General features: G+C 37.0%; 1 protein-coding gene across 4 annotated transcripts in view; it reads left to right on the plus strand.

Annotated features, from left to right (window-relative positions):
• The first annotated feature begins 8863 nt into the window (after positions 1 to 8863).
• The window catches only part of LOC136258709 (1-phosphatidylinositol 4,5-bisphosphate phosphodiesterase beta-4-like), a 75197-nt gene continuing 66495 nt past the window's right edge, over positions 8864 to 17565 (plus strand). For all 4 annotated transcript variants that reach the window (XM_066052051.1, XM_066052059.1, XM_066052063.1 and 1 more), the window contains exons 1-2: positions 8864 to 9088; positions 11863 to 11946. In XM_066052051.1, the coding sequence (XP_065908123.1) occupies positions 8987 to 9088; positions 11863 to 11946 (186 nt within the window). In that variant the 5' untranslated portion in view covers positions 8864 to 8986. The remainder of the gene's footprint in view (positions 9089 to 11862; positions 11947 to 17565) is intronic.

Consider the following 17565-nt stretch of genomic DNA (forward strand, 5'->3'; position numbering starts at 1 on the left):
CACTATTATGGCTTTTCTATAGGAAATGTATTGTGGAAATTTAGATCGACCGTAAATATTGTGTCAGGCATTTGAAATTTTGAATGAAAAAAATTGAAGTATTTTTAGTGGGTCAAGCAGTGCTACAATTGAGCTGAATTTCAAGATCATGTACAGTTATTAAATGTTTTTGAGGATCCAACTCAATGCGTACATACTATAGTATTCTGTTGTGGATAAAAATTCATCAAAATTAATGGTACGGTAGTTCTGGGATGCTGTCCATCTGCGCTACGGATGGAAGTTACTGAATGTTCCCAGTCACTGTGTCTGTGGGGCTTCTTTTACTATCGACCATGCCATGGTCTGTCAACATGGGGGCTTAACCTTTGTGCGACACAATGACTTGCGTGACATCACGGCAGGTTTATTGTCAAGGGTGTGTTCAGATGTTGCTACTGAGCCTCCCCTACAGCCCCTCAGTGGTGAAGTGAAGTAATCACTCCCAAGTCTGCCAACTGACAGGATGATGCCAGGGCAGATATTCATGCACGTGGTTTCTGGGGCCTGACGGCGACAAAGTGCCTTTCTTGACGTAAGGGTGTTCCACCCTAATGCACCAAGTTACCGTAACTCCAGCATACCATCTGTATATCGCCGTCATGAATTACAGAAGAAGCGAGAGTATGGCGAACGTGTCCGGGAGGTAGAACAGGCTTCCTTTACCCCTTTAGTATTTTCCACAACCGGCGGAATGGGAGGAGAAGCGCTAACATTCTATCGTCGTCTGGCCGACATGCTTTCTCGCCACAGCTCAACATCTTATAGTGGCACTCTGGCGTGGATTCGCTGTACATTGTCATTTTCATTGCTTCGTTCTGCTATAATGTGCATCCGGGGAACACGATCAATCCTTCATCGTTCCAACCATGCTTCCCCAGAAATGGGCCATATTGCTGGCCCTAGGGACTTCTAATTGTCCCCCTTTCAGTTGTCCAGCACACTTGCTCCTATGTGCTAGGGGTGGTAGGCAAGGGCAGTACATCCAGCCCGGGAAAATAAAAATGGTACGGTAGTACCGTTTAAGTAGGGATTGTGGTGAAACTTTCGCGCGCCGCCCAAAATTCCGCCTTCAAAAATCATCCTAGAAACATTTTATGCGACGAAAATCACCTTTAAGGAATAGTACTAGTCCATACAATACATACTATATAGCAAAATACTTACAGGTGGCCAGATATAGAATTTTTTTAAAATCGCCAAAACTTGAATTTTAGTCCCACTAACTGCCTCACTGACCACAGTCGCAAGGCTAGAGACCAAACGAAACAGCATATGGTCATCATTTTACGTCACAATAACAAACTCACCAGTGGGATGTGCCTTTTGGGGTTCCGATGAGTGTAGGTCCTCTGCGCCTTGTCTTTTCTTTTATCTTCAATCAGTCTTCTTCATCCAACAAAACCATATCGAGGTGTTAATTTTCCATATCAACACTTTCTTTCAGCAGCATATTTAGATGCCATGGAATTATTTCAGAGCTGGATTCAGAAGCGCTTCAGTCCAGCGTTACTATGAGAGGTACACTTGCTAGATATCTGCAACTTCACGATTACGATCCGGTTCACGATAGGTTTGCAGCTACGCCCACTATGTACCCGCTGATTATGCTGGTATCAGGGGCGGATCCAGGGGGGTTCAAAAGGTTCCATGGAATCTCCATTTTGAACGAGACTCTCTTACTCGAGATACTCTAATAGAGCAGTCAAATCAAGATACTCTAATAGAGCAGTTACAGTAGTCTTTTGAGGAGCAGTGTAGCAAGCTATGTATATAGTTATAAATAAGGAAATGTAGTTGGTGAGGGCATCTATCTATGGTGAGGAGCAGCTATTGTCAGCAGATGATGACCTTTTTTTTTTGGTCTTCAACTTACAGTTAGGCTGAAGTTGCAATTCCAAAGTGGAACCCCCCTTTTTAAAAGTCTGGATCCGCCCCTGGGTATAATTATGAACATAATAGGTGCCTGATAGGCATTGACCATAATGTTAGCATAATAGGAAGAATATTTGAGCCATACTACAAACCCTTGATGGTCAAAATACATGTCACAGAAAAAGATCGATATACTCTAATAGAACAGTCAATAACTCTAATAGAACAATCAGGCAGCTGACTGTTCTATTAGAGTATATCGATTTTTCTCTGTCACATTCATATTTTGAAGAGCAAAGATGTTCTTTAGCCACTTATTATGTGCCCATAACTGAAATGCTAGCATCATTAGAATGGCCACCACTCCAATTAAGGAGAAAATGAGCAAGATTAACTCTATTATACAAGATTATCCACAACCTAACCAAAATACCTAACAACTACTTACCAACATTATCACCTGTCACCATTACAAGATCTAATCATGAACAAAAATTCCTACACTATCATACATCAATAGACAACTATAAATACTCATTTTTTCCAAGAACAATACCAGAATGGAATGGACTACCACAAGACATCATCAACCAACAAACTATTGACAGCTTCAAACAATTATTATACAATCACTTTTAATTTTAATGTACATTAGCACTTATGCCCCAGGCGGGCTCTGCTAATTAAACAATATAATAACAATATAATAATAACTGCAAATTTACTAGCAAAGCATAAGAAATGAAGCATAAAGCTTGAGCATAATTTGAGCATATAAAATAGGTAAAATTTTTGGGTGGTGCAGCATAGCATAATAAGTAAAATTTTCAGCATAATAGGTGCGGGTCCCCAAATAAAGATCTATAATAGCGAAAGAGTACTGAGCCCCGACCTCTTAACAATCTAACTAGCTATTTACTTAACAATCTAGCTAGCTATTTGCTTAACAATAAACAAGATCACCTCAGGTCTAGCTAGCTGCACACCCCTTGGCTGACTCGAGATAATATTAACTCTAATGCAACAGTAACTCTAATACAACAGTCATGTATGATAGAACAATTACAAGTTACATTGTTATGGTAGACACTGTTATTATTATAAGAGAAAGAAGCAAGTACAATATAAAATTAGTATTATTGTTCTAAAGAAGATAAGTACAGCAACAGCAAGGTCGACGGCCGGAGGCACACAGGGACGCTTGTATCTAGAACGTGATCCCCTGATACACTTTACTGAAGAGTGCTTCAAGGAGAACTCCAAACTACAGCAAAGCCTGCCCATCACCACAGAATATGGGGAACTCCACTTCTCATTGAGCAAATGGGCAAGATGTTAAAAGTGATGGTACATATCTGCCTTTCCCATACCTACAGATGCGGAAAATACAAGTGGAGTAATACAAGTTACATTGTAGCTAACTGTGCTACAACAAAAAAAAACTAAACAAACTAAAAATTGTTAATTTAAAAGTGAAGTAGGGATGGATGCAAAAAAAAGTAGTGAAACAAGAAATGAATGATGGTGTTACAGCATAGCTCAGTGGGAAAGTCCCTACTTTGGCACATTAGCCATTATTATTTTGTTCAATGCCAAAGTAGGGAACACTATCACTCATCTCTTGTTTCACTGCTTTTTTTGCATCAATCCCTACTTCACTTTTAAATTAACAATTTTTAAAATACTAGTGAATAAATGATGTAATAACCGCCGAAGCAGAGTTGAACAAATTACTGTATGGTAAAAATCTATCTATTAGCTAGGTTTCCAGAATAAAATACTGTACCTGCATACTTTGCAGATATCAAAGCATTCATTCCCTAGCTATATAAGTGCCATTGTTTAAGCAAGGTAATTAATTATAAGACAGTACTAATAAGCTGTTAGGCTAATCCTGACTCATGTCTTTGTAGCAAGCAACTATGAAAATGTATCCACAGCACATAACAATTAATGCGTCAAAGGAGAGAAAACCAGTGGATAACTAAGCCCACATTTCCACTCTCCATAATAATTATATAGCTAGCTATGGACGATTCTGGTGAGTGGGTCCCAATAGGGTTTTGTAGATCTCAGATGTTAGGATCTGTAGGTGCAGCTGAACAAGGGGAAATAACAGTCATATGGGGTTGCACCTACAGTGTAACTGGATAAATTTAGATGAATTTTCTTGGGTGATTATAAATTTTCTGCAGATTTTGATGTATGTCTACTTCTTTATTGTGGAAAATCATATAAAACATAATAGCTAGCTTTATTTACAATTCTTTGTTGGAGTGTTGGTCATGTCAGTCCTCTTAGCATTTGAGTCACACTGCTCATTGGTATGTAATCATTCAAAACAAAGCATACCTACATCATACCAAATCTATTTTTTAACAATATTATTAGGTAGACCACACCACAGATGCATACTGAGTACTTCTCTTTGGTGTCGGGAGAACAGCTTTTAAATTTATACAGAAACCTCTGACTCTGTTCGCTTTTGACACAATCCTGTCTATATGTTTACTCCATGTAATCCTTTTCAGTTATCAATTGCTACATCAGAATGAATTGTGTATAGATGACTGGATTTACTAAGGTATATAGTAGTAGTAGTAGTAGTAGTACAGCTACATATAGTGACATTTTGTGGGGTTAAACTTCACCTGTCACTGCTCTTCCCATTCTTGCAATGCACACATAGTGGCTTGCATTTTATCACAGTCCTCTTTTACATGACACAATAATGCGTCATCAGCATCTAAAATGACATTACAAGAGAGTACTATAAGGGACATAATGCTGTTCCTTGAGGACCCTCAGAATTATGCAGTAGAGGAAGCCAAAGTTCTGCCTGGTAACTGGGTCGTTTCTAGGGAATTTCCACAGCATAATTCATACACAAATACTGACTGTATTTATTCCGTCTATGTTTAGGTGCTGGAATGAGTCCAAAAATCCTAACTTGGCTCAAACACAAACAGACCACAGCCCCCAGTAGTGAACAACATTACAGTCATTTATAGATTTGAGGTTCGTTTTGTCTCACTATAGGGAGTTTTTAAAATAGTTGTTCCAATACTGAATAAAGACGGGGTTAGAATAGGTAGTATTGGAACACTATTTTTGCTGTGTTCCTTGAGCAAGAAATTTTACTCCCATTGCTTCAGCCACCCAGCTGTAAAACCAGGACAATATTGTATCATCAGGACACAACTGAATAGCAGCCTACTTGTCATCCCTGAACAAACAAACAAAAGAAGTACCGCAATTCGCTTTATTTTCGTGCAAAAAATTTTTGTGATAAAAATTTTTGTGTAAAAATATTTTCGTATGATTTACATTAATGACTGCTCTATATTAAAGTAGTTCGATCTTGTATAAAAATTTTCGTGCAAGCAATTTTCGTACAAATTTTGCACACGAAAATTATTTTACAACGAAAAAAGCAAATTACGGTAGTTAAGTGGTACGTAGGACATCACTACAATATCCAAGGGTAGCTCCAGGAAGTTTGGTAACAGGTTTCAAAATTGTGTTGCATGTGCACTTAAATCTGGAGGGGTCTCAAATTCTCAATGGCGGATCCAGGATGGGCCATACTTTTTTTGATTGAAATACTAACCAAAATCAATTTATATAACTCATGAAAAACATACATATTACTACCATTTATTGTAAACTCACCTGAAACCAAAATCAAAGCAGCTGTCAAGCCATCACCCAGCATCACTTTTGTCTGCTAAAATATTTATCATGCTACTAGCGTTTAAGGCATTCATAGCCTTTTAAGACTTCTCAACTTCACAAAGGCCAAAATGGCTAAAATCAACAGTGAGACACTACTAAGAGGTGATATATCTGCTTTAATGTACAGCAACTAACAAGAGAATCTGCTCTCCCCAACTACCTAGAACATATTCTGTTTGTACCCCTCTCCTTGCCAGCTAATGGATTCGCTCCTGGGGTCTAAGAGCATGTTCCCCAATAAATTATGCATTCTGAGATTACACTGGTAACAGTTGTCAACAAAAAACTGACATTTTAAACTAGCATCTTGACTGATATAGGCTGTTTATAATTCTGTTGGCATAGTATCAGGAACAGCTAAGAGGTGGAGCTATGTATATAAAGTTTGAAGCATACAACAGACCATTCTGGAGTGGGGTTGGGGGTATGCCCCCACCCCAGGAAAATTATATTTTCAAATTTTAAACATATGATTTTAGACTAGTTTTGCTGTGTTGCTACAGGTATATGGTATAAACTATGTAATATAATGTGACTGTTCTATTAGGATAGTTGACTGTTCTATAGTGTGTTTATGTTTGATACCTCAATGCAAAATTTAATTTAATACACTAGACCAATAATTTGGAAACCTCCCTAGATCTGCCCCTGATATCCTTCTAAAACTATTTGAGTTCTGTTGGCTAAAAAGTTTTATTTAACTAAAACGGAGCCCAGTGTTCCATATATAAATTCAGTTTCATACTGGCTTAGTCTCTTTTTCAAGCACTTTACCAAAATCTAATATTGCATCTAACTGTTTTCCTTCATTTAGTATAGCTAATATGGTGTACTGTGAGCAGTAGCTAACTGTGTATCACATGATTACAGCCAATTAAAGTATATCATCCTTTTTATTCTAAACTCCAAAAGTGGTGCTCTAGAATAACCTTGAGGAGTTAGACCACAAATTCATAAGTGATTTTAAAGCGAGCATTACTAATAGCTAGTAACTCTCTCTCTCCCCCTTGTAAAGACAAATTGAAAATATTACTTTAAACCCAAACTATAGCTACTGCAGTGTTTATGCTGTGCTCCCTGTATGACAGCTTCAGTATTGCTACTGCTATAGACACATTAATGATCACTTTTTCTTTCACAATGAAGTGGTTCACAATGCATAAAGTCTATTCAATGAAGTTCAGTCAAAATTGTTACCCAATTCAATCTCAGAAAGCCAAATGTTTGAAAGTATCCTGCCCCTCTAGATAGAGCATGCACAAGTTGCATCAATCATTCCCCTCACCCCCCAATTTTTTATGTGAAATCCTAGATCTACCCCCTATACTGCACACTAGCTATAACACTTCATGCGCAAGTTTGGTAATGCGATACGCATGGCATCTCCATAATAATCTATGGGGTTTCTTGTGTTATGGATACTGGTAAACGTACCTGGATGACAAATAAATGTCTTCTTGACAACCAATTCATTGTGGTCTGCATAAAATCATCCCACAGTACCAACATGTGCTGATAACTGTGTATAACTACTCAAGTAGTATATACTGTTTTCTGGATCTCAGAAAGGCATTCGATACACTAGATCATATCTTATACTCTAAAAGCAGTTATACCTGGTTCACCAATATTATCTTTCCCATCGTGTCCAACATAAGGTCATGATGTTGTCTTGGTCTCGTGTATGTAGCTAAAGAGTGGCATTCCATAGGGCAGTGCACTTGACCCATTACTATTTATTGTGTACATTAATGGGATTCCCTTGCTGGTCACACATAGTAGATTACTCCAGTTTGCTGATGACACTACATTGATATATTCCAGTGAAAATTATGAAGTTGTGAAAGGAAGGTAGGGTTCTGACCTACAGAGAATTCAGACATGGATTGCATCAAGCAGAATAAAACTAAATGTTAATAAATCTAGTATCATGTAAGTAATTTGCTTGAAAGCGTGCATCTAGTGTGGCTCCTCCTACATTCCTAGTAGATAATCACCAGCTTAAGGGGAAGCAAATGAACAAAAATGTTTAGGGATTTTTTAAACAGACATTTACAATGGGGTCCTCAGTAAGCTCAGTTAGCTAAGTGGTGTGTGTAGACTACCTACATTTGTTTTGTCTCCACCAGAAATCTTTATGCAAGATGTTGATTGAATTGCTAGCCTCACCTGTCTGGGGATTCTCCTCTCATATAGCATGTCTACAACAATTGCAGAACAGGTGCATACATCTTATTAAATGCTTATAGGAAATATAATCACATTTCAGCATATTATTGACAAAATTAAATTGGTTGTTTGCAAAATCTATACAGTACTTGTGCCATGTTTCATTACTATAGTAATCCATGCTTGCTTCTCAATCTATCCATCCTATTTGACCACAACATAGTTATCACACATGTTGCAAGGACAGCTTTGCTAACCTGCAGACTTGTTACCTCTCCATATTAAGCTAGAAATGCTACAACATCGTGCTGCACAGTTTGTATTAAACAAACCTTGGAGGAGGAATCATAGAGACAGTATTAATAATAACTGATTCCATGCTAATAACATTGAAATGGCCATCCCTTGAAATCGTAGAAGACATTCACGTTTAATTCCGTTATTTAAGTTTGTAAACAAGTTGATACATGTACATATTCCTACTCAGTATTTGCCAGTGCCATCCCCACTACCAGGGCTGACCACGATCAAAGTTTATGCAACAGTATGCCGGAACAAACCGATACCTTTATTTCTGCCAAGGACAATCCCAGACTGGAATAACTTGAATACTGTGGATTTAAGTAATTGTAATTTAGATTCCTTTAAAGATTAGCTATTTATCTAGTTGTTAGCTAGTTAATCACTTACATGATTTTTGTACATTAGCGTTGTACCCTTGATGGGTCTTGCTATTCAATAAAAAATAAATAACATTAAAGCACAACATAATTTAACTGGATGCAGGTGTATACTAGCTGGCTATGCACAATGCAAATCATTTTCTACCTGGTAGAAGATCTTGAACTCTGTGTGTAGCTAGTACACAGTAGCCATATGGTATATTAAAGGAATACCAGCTTGGATCAAGAGTGTCCAAGTTAACATAGCACATTAATGTAACACTGACCTGCCTTCTGGTTGGCTAATCTCCTTGTTATTACAAGATGTAGCTAGTTTCCTTAAAAAAAAAAAAGCGAAAATATGCAAAATATGTCATAGCCAGCACGTTCCACGTTTCCCTGAATTTGAGCTCATAGTAGCTATACAAATACGCAGTGATCACGTACTTGGTTGGTCTGTCGTTTTGTGAGAGTCAACCTCGGAGTCAACAGCTGGACGACTGACAATGTCGGGTGAGGCGTGCTACAGTAACAAGCGGAGAGCACTTAAACCAGTTGTTCCCGAAATTCTCACTGCTGGAACACCGCTTGTGTGGAAAGTTGACATGGTGAGTTTAGTTTAATCATATGTGGTGGGTACGTACGTAGGCTCTAGCTATACTGGCGTGGCTAGACGAAACTACCTCGATAATTTCATGGTCGAGGATATAAAGCCGGTAAAAGGAATGTTAATTGAAAAAAAAATGTTACTGCAAGGATGCAACCCGTTGGATGCAACCCGTTGAATGCGACGTCACATGCAAGGATGCAACCAGTTGAAGCCAGTACAGGTAAGCTATTGTTGAAACTGTGTTGAAGGTATAAGGGTAAGTTATTGGTGAGTTCGAAGCGAGCAGTAGGGTTGGGTAGGGCTTCGCTCCCTCCGTGACTCTGGGTAGGTACGTAAACAGTGGACCCAGGGACCCACGAGGATGCAGGTCAGGTTGTAGAGTTCCCAGACTGAAACTTGCCAGCTTCAAGGCTTAGTTAGTAATTGTTATTTCCCTGGAATAATTGTTTGCACAATATTTCTAAATTTTAGTAGCTAGGTGACATAATAGACTAGCAGTATGCTCATTGTGCAGCAGGTCATGAGTGGCCAATAAATGCCGTTAGCTTTAGACAGGTATAACATCGTGTGAGACACCGTGAAGAGGAGAAGTGGATTGGCTATGCAAGACTACTTTCAGAGGTACCTAGTACAAGTATAGAACATTGTGGAGTGTTTAAAATTCCAAAAAAAAAGTTGGATCCTCGTGGGTCCCCTGGTGTCGAGTCCCCTGGCCCCAGGTCCACTATTTATACCTATCCCGTGACCCTACAGTAGCTTTCCTCAAACCCAACTAAAGCCGCTTACCTTCACATATATGAGCACATATACAATGCATATACATTTGACTCGATGTTTCAGTGGTCCTGATTATGATTGTGATAGCTAGGGCAGTGCAATGCTGATTACATCCAATGAAAAAAGTAAAGATAAAAGTAGGAAGTAATTACATGTAACTGATTAAACTAGTGTGTGCATTATGATTACAAAGTCTTTATCATAACATGAGGTGGGTTCGTTCCATTCTTTAACAGTTCTGTAAAACTAGCTCTTTTAGTAATCGGAGGTATTTAATAGCTGCTGGCAGTATAAATCTAAGTGGGTGGTATTGTATGGCATCCACAGCTGATAGCTACCTGTACATGTGCTGGTTTTTTGCACACTTCGATATTTAATGGTTCTGAATCAGTAGCTTCAGCCTTTTGTGCTAAAACTGGGAGCTGCTGTGTCTAAGCATACGACTACAGCTAGATAGCTACTCTCCATCTATTTCCTCAGTAGTATGCGGTAACTGCATACGTAGCTATAGCTCGGAGCTAGTTGTATTTGTACTATTATTGGCTATATCCTATATCTGTGTAGCTACTGTGTGTGTAATCACACTGCATGTGTCTGTAGCTATCCATTATTATTGGTACTGCATATGTGGAAACTTGGCTATACCATTTTGTGCCAACTTGGAATTAAATAAAGGCTAATAATATAATGTAGTACAAAAGCCATACCTATTGTATAGTGTCAAAAAACATTATTGCTATGAATGGTCACAGAGTAGCCATATATTTAGCTATTCTGCAAGCATATATGTAAAAGTAATCTATGCATTATATATTGAGTTACCAGGAAAGGATCAAACTTTATTTAGCCACTGAGGTACAGTTAAACACTAACATCTGCTTAACATGCATGGGATTTACTTTAATTTATCCAGCTATTGTAAACAAAATCAGCACAAAGTGGAAGAAATAAATAAAACCTGCCAAGCAGCACTGAAGCAACAGATTTCAAGAAAGTGAACCTGTCTACCAGTGTAGCAAAGTATCTACAGTAATTGGCACTGCTGATTAGTAAGCATTGCACATAGTTTATGAAGTGCAACCATTATTAGCTAGAGCATTCACAGCAGTATGCATGTCACAAAAGAATGCACACAACCCACACATAGTCATCTAGTTAGGTGAGCATGCATGCATGACTGACCATAAAAATGCTTAATAACTCATATACTATGGGCTGCATGCTTTTTAAGGTAATCAGTCATAATGATGCTGTGTGGGACATTGTCATTGTTAGAATTCATTTCCATAGCAATGGTTTCCAGCTGGTTGGAGTTACATATATAAGTGATGGGAAACCATTATGTTTATCGAGATCAATAGATTTAACCATGCATTAAGGATTCTTCATTATGTGTAATATTATAGACTTGACCACAATCTGCATACTATTTAGAATAGTGAAGTGAATATCTTTAATTTTGATTGCTACCCATCTAGTAGACAGTATAGGCATACAGACTAAAATGCAGTATGCACTGACATGATGTTTCCTTGCTATCACTTTGATGTGCACCTTGTTGGTTATTTCTGACACATGCTCTTGTGGCACATTAGCAACGTGCGTATCTAATTTAAAGTTTAAGTACAGCTGCTAGGCATACAGTAGATAGCTAGATGCATGTGTTTGCAGCATCAGAATCTATTATGCCAGTTACTAAAGGCCAAGGCCCATAATAATAATAATTACCTGGCCATTATACAGAAGCCAACCTCTGTAGATGCAATTAGCATACAGGATGTTAACAAGTGTACATTTCACTCAACATTAATTTTGCTCTCACATGATGGAATATGATACAGTCAGGATGCACGTATGTATAGGCATTCCCAAACATTATAAAACAAACAAGCTAATGCTATAGATAAACAGATGATCACAATAATTCATTTAGTTCATTATATGGTTATCTCATCTGCTTGCTAATATCAACTGTTCATAATAATTTCACTGTAGGATGATCAAGTAGCAGCAGTACCATACATTTTCAAGGTTGATCCTAATGGATTTTATTTGTATGCTCGTAGTGACAAGAATAAGGTGTGTTAACTAGTATACTGTTACAGTAACTATGCCAATTTCTTGATGACAAATTTGCTGTTACACACGTAATTACACACATATGTTATTGTAATATTTCTGATGTTTTCAGTTTCAGTGTTTTCCACTTCTTTGTTTTAAATAAATTATATAATTTATAGCGGCATAGTAAACAGCCAATCTAGTGGTTGTTTTGCCATAATCAGGCAGTGGCATACTGACTTTTAACGGCTATATTTTGAGTTTAAGATTTTCGTACCATGGTTGAATAAGGGGAGCATGCCAACCATGATATCCCACTCTGCCAATAAATTAAATTTTGTGACTCCAAATAATGCATTGCTGTTTTAATACTTTTCAAAGCCACATTTTCTTATTTTATCAGGCTGCTCTAACTGTGATTAGTTAACTGGGATTCATTTTATTTGGTGTCTTTTAATTTGGCAGTATGTTTAAATTAGATAATCATCAAATTATGCTCACAGCCAAATTTTCCACGTATACAGTACAATGATACCTAGTTTTAGCCAAAACTTGAGACCAAATACAATTGCACTGTATTAAAACTAGCCTAAGAGCTGATAATGTTGCAAATATTTTGATACTCATTAAAGGTTTTGGCCCTTAGATACAGTGATTCGTATGTTGGTTGTCACTCATACAAAAATTCTGAATGGGACTCATGTGAAAACCAACCAATGATAGGTAGCCAGACCTTTTCAAACTTCTATGAAATATCTGATAGGCTGTTTTTCTTGTGATATCACCAGTGAAAGTAATTGAACTGAAAACTGACTGTAGTGAATTGGTACTTAAATACTCGTTAAGATCACATGATCCAGCTCACATGATACTGAGTTCTGTGTGACAAGTTGGAGGTCGTTATAATGAAAATTTATAATACAACACTTGTAGGCATTTTAAACACCCATTTGACTAAATCGTGTGTGGTGGTCCCTATTTGGAAATCTGTTTCAAGGCTGTCATATTCTTCTGAAGTATATTTGTGACTGGATCTAGTAAAATTGGTCTTATTGACCATGTCGGCAGATTTTCATAAGAACACAAAACTACGTAATCTATCAAATTTCACAATCAAAATCAGTTACACTTGAGTGGTTTGCTTTTAATGGCTGCTTTCCCAAGCATAGTGGTAAGCCGTACGAGTAGACTGAAGCCTTAATGGAGCTCTGCCAGCTTGGGGATGGCTGTGTGTGGCTATGCAGCTTTATGGTGTAGAATGAAGACCTGTGGTGTAAATTTCCTTTCATTTTATCTAGTTTTGATAACTGAATGGCCCATAATTGATGTAATTCATTTCTCTTTCATTTTGTAAACAACCTCTTTCCCTCTTTGCCAACCCTCTCCCACTACCCCTATTAGAGTTTGACTGATGCAATCAAAATCGAGTTAACACTGTCTGGAAAACTTAGCTGTTGGCTACTTGTACAGTGGAGGGTATAAAACACATGAAAGTTTGGTACATGTACAGTGGCTTCAACCATTGGCGAGCTACAATGCACTAAATACTTTAAACCGAAATTTCTTGATACTATTAAATAGACGATAAGACTGGTTCTGCCATACTGGGTCACATTTATGTCAAGGTGAAAAGTTGTTACTTGAAGTACATAATGCTTATAACCAAGAGTTCATTATAAAGAGGGAGGGAGAGTGTCCAACACTGTATTACCTGGTCAAAACACACTGAGTTCAAAGATTGCACCATCAAGGGCGGATTTAGGGAGGGGTGCTTGGGGTGCTGAAGCATCCCCCCCTCCAAAATTTTACCATGTGCAAGCTAGGAAGCTTCTAGAAGTTGCAATATAGATGCATTTACATCTTATATGTATGCATGGGCAATGAAAAGATGAAAAGAGAAGGGAGAATGGCTAATCTTTACTTAGAATTACTAAGAGGGCTTCAAATTATACTTTTGGTGTGAGACTTAACCTAAAAGCGGCTAAAAATCGAAATACTCTAATAGAACAGTCAACTACTCTAATAGAACATCCATCATAATTGTTTTTTTCAAGAAGTTGCCAGTGTGTTTTCTTGACCTGTGCACTACTATCTTACCATTGCTCCAAACATCCTGCCATATACTAATCACTTTCTAATTCTGAGAACAATGTCTGTCAAATAGTTTAATATTATAGTGGGTATTTTCAGTTGTTGCTACATTGATGCTTGGGTTAACATGCTTCAGTAAAACAGTTAATTTCTTAGTATGTATACAGTTAACAAGGCGTAGTATCTGAGAACTGTTTGTTTTTGTTTTTTCAATACCAAAGTTCCATGCTGCATTTATCTGAATCTAGCATTAATTGAAGCTAATAAAATTTAATGTCATACAGGGTTTGCACTCCCAAACCCCTTGAAGCTCAACTTTATTAGTTCAAATGATACCACAGCATTTATGCTGTCACATTATAAGGGGTTAGTTGTGGCCAAAAACTAGTTGTATATGTAAGTGACTTTCGACTCTGGTTTTAAAAAATTAATATTGTGATGGGGCCATATAGTTGAAAAAGTTAGTAACTGAACAGTCTGTGGCTATATATACTACGAAGTTGAAGTTATTTTTGTGTGTATTTTAAATCTTTACAGTGACCTTAAGATCTAATCCTGTGTATGTCTTTGACAATCCACTATTATGTATTGCCTTATAATCTAATAGTATTTAAAGGTGTAGTTCTGTTTTTCTAAAATTGCTTACAACTGAACTCATCCATCTTGTACCCCCACAATCTTTCAGTACAATAGAATATTTGGTTAAAATAACTTCCAGATTCAATCTTGTGATAGCTATATTTCAAAAATTTCCAGAGGAAGCATCACCCCAGACCCCCCAGCTGGAAAACTCTACACGTATGCGTACACTGCATGGTGAGAGTATACTTTCCCTCTCTTCATTGTTACTGTTTGGATGTTATAGTTTGAGCCATGAGACTGTAAAATACACTAACTATACCTTAAGCCAAGCAATACACTAAATTTAGCAATTTTGTATATTGATGAATTTACCATATAAATTTTGTTGATTCGTGAATTGATGTAATCGATTGATTAGCAATAAACCAAACTCTAAAATTGCTACATTTAATGTACCACAAAATTAAGGTATTTCAAACACAAAATTAATGGCAAGTATTGATCATGAGTAGCTGCATCCTTCTCCTTCCTGTTCTTTATGCTTTTATTTACTGGCTGTACCCTTATATGACAGCTAGTATTACAACTGTTCTGGAATAATGGTGTCATTTCATCATTATTACACTTAGGTGACTCATAATACTTTACAAGCATCACTTAAACAAAGTGGCATCATTTTTCAGTCAAAAATATTGCCAAATTTTAATATTAAATAGGCTAAATTTGCAAAATTTTTCTGTGGGGGCATGCCCCCAGACCCCCCTAGATAGAGCATGCTCTGCATGCTGAGTGATAGCTAGTTCTGTTGTATTTACCAGTTGTCACATCCAACCATTATATTAGCACCCCCCCTTCTGAAATCCTAGATCCGCCCCTGATCATATCCTGAATATTTCAGTATACTTCAGTATAATTCCATACAAATCTGTCACCTGACTTCACCTACTGAAGAGCGTTGATAGGTGTTGATTTATCAAAAGGAAGCATTCTTAGTGCTTTGCTTTAATAGAATTAACACCCTTTCAGTAGTAATTTAATAGGTTTTGGTGCTGATAGTCATTGCGCAATCTTTGAACAGCAGTGTGTTTTGACCAGGTAATACAGTGTTGGATACTCTCCCTCCCTCTCTATATTATGAACTCTTGTTATAACTTATACCAAATAACATGGAAATACCCTGATACTAGGAAACATTTCATTGCTACAACAAAAGCCATTTAAATGTTAGTTTCCTGGTTTGCTTGGTTCATTCTGTATTTGACAAACAGGAAACAATTTAAATGTATAAACACCTTGATCAACAAGAATTTCCTTTAGGGAAACAAGATAAATTTGATGGTTTAGTAAATAAGAGTAATGTTTAGATATATATCTTGACAGCAATCAGGAATTTATTTTAAAATACCTTTTGCTTACTTTGTGTTAAAATAGTTCAACTACACAAAACAACAAAACCATCATATCCACACCATCGAGGTAACAGCTTGTTTAGAGCTTTAGCATTCGTCAAAGTATGTGATACCCTTTCTAGAATACATTAAGACTATTTGTAGTAGTTACTAGGTGATGACCAGGCTACAATTACCAAACGTTTTATAGAGCTTGTATGTATATGCTTCTTTACATTTATCACCTATAAAAATAATTTAACACCAGAAGTACACTTTCCCTTTTTCTGAGTAGTACAAGGTGCTATCAAGAATCCATAATATTATTATGGACTGTAGGTGCTATTGTATACAGCCTTGAAAAAGAATGACTACAGGGAATTTAATCCTTACTGTATTAGATCATAAGCATGACTGCTATTGTACTCCCTGTGAAAGGAAACAAACCATAAACCATTACTTATAATTATTTCAAGTAAAGTGCTCTATAACTCCCTTTGCAGTGTACAGTAACATTACATACATGGCTGAGCCATTAGCAATGACATGTGATGAGGGATGAAATAAAACTCACTGATGTGTACTACAGATCTAGGTTCATAAATAGTCACTAAATCAGACTATGCATATCATCAATTGTGTATTTACTGTATTTTAGTATTCATAATAATTTGTCTCTGAGTGTCATCTGTTAGGGTATGGTAGTAATTGCAAAAGCATAAATTGTTATGGTAAATAGTGTCTGGGGAGTGCAAACTTTCATAAAATCAAAACTTTTATGTTACACATTACAAATACCCTACTACTGTACATTGCAAAAACAATTATTATTATTATTATAACATTCACAGGCATAGTCTGCTTACAGCTTCACAAAAACATGTGTACACATGGCTATGCGAAGTACCATGCAGCCAAGTTGGTTGTGTCATGTCCGGTGTGCTACTATCCACACTGGGTGTGACACTAGTTGATCAATGGTGTGTGTGTCTTCATATACTTGAAAGTTATAAACAGGTTACACACATGATTAAACTTCATGGAATTTGTTATTTATTATTGAATGTGTGCCTCATGATTATATGCAATACATGTATACACTATACTTACCATTGAACTGTACATGTTGATGAAGATTAAATGTTATGTGGTAAATCCCACCAAGAGCGAATGTCAATCCATTATCGACCACTAAGACCTAACTTCATATAATTATTTGATCACTCACTTGCTTGTCGCCTTGTTAGCCTCTTAGTTATCTAATCACCAGGATATGGTGCTACCGGTGGTTTGTCAAATGCAAATGTAATAGAGAAGAAACATGCGTGTTTGGCTGGTGTTATAAATTTAGCCTTAATGAGAACAATTGAGTTCCTAAGAAATATGTTATTCTTATCATCCTGTACACTTCCTGTCATTCTAAGTGCAAAATGGTACACTAAGTTAAGATACCATAATTGCCTTGACTTATGGTATGTGCCTTTGTTCCTTTTAATCAACTTTTTATCCCGGCTACTAAACAAGACTGGCGACTGTACAAACCGACATTTATATACGTGACCAGCATTTACAAATC

The sequence above is a fragment of the Dysidea avara genome, chromosome 1 (genome assembly GCF_963678975.1).
Source record: "Dysidea avara chromosome 1, odDysAvar1.4, whole genome shotgun sequence".
Taxonomy (NCBI): Eukaryota; Metazoa; Porifera; class Demospongiae; order Dictyoceratida; family Dysideidae; genus Dysidea; species Dysidea avara.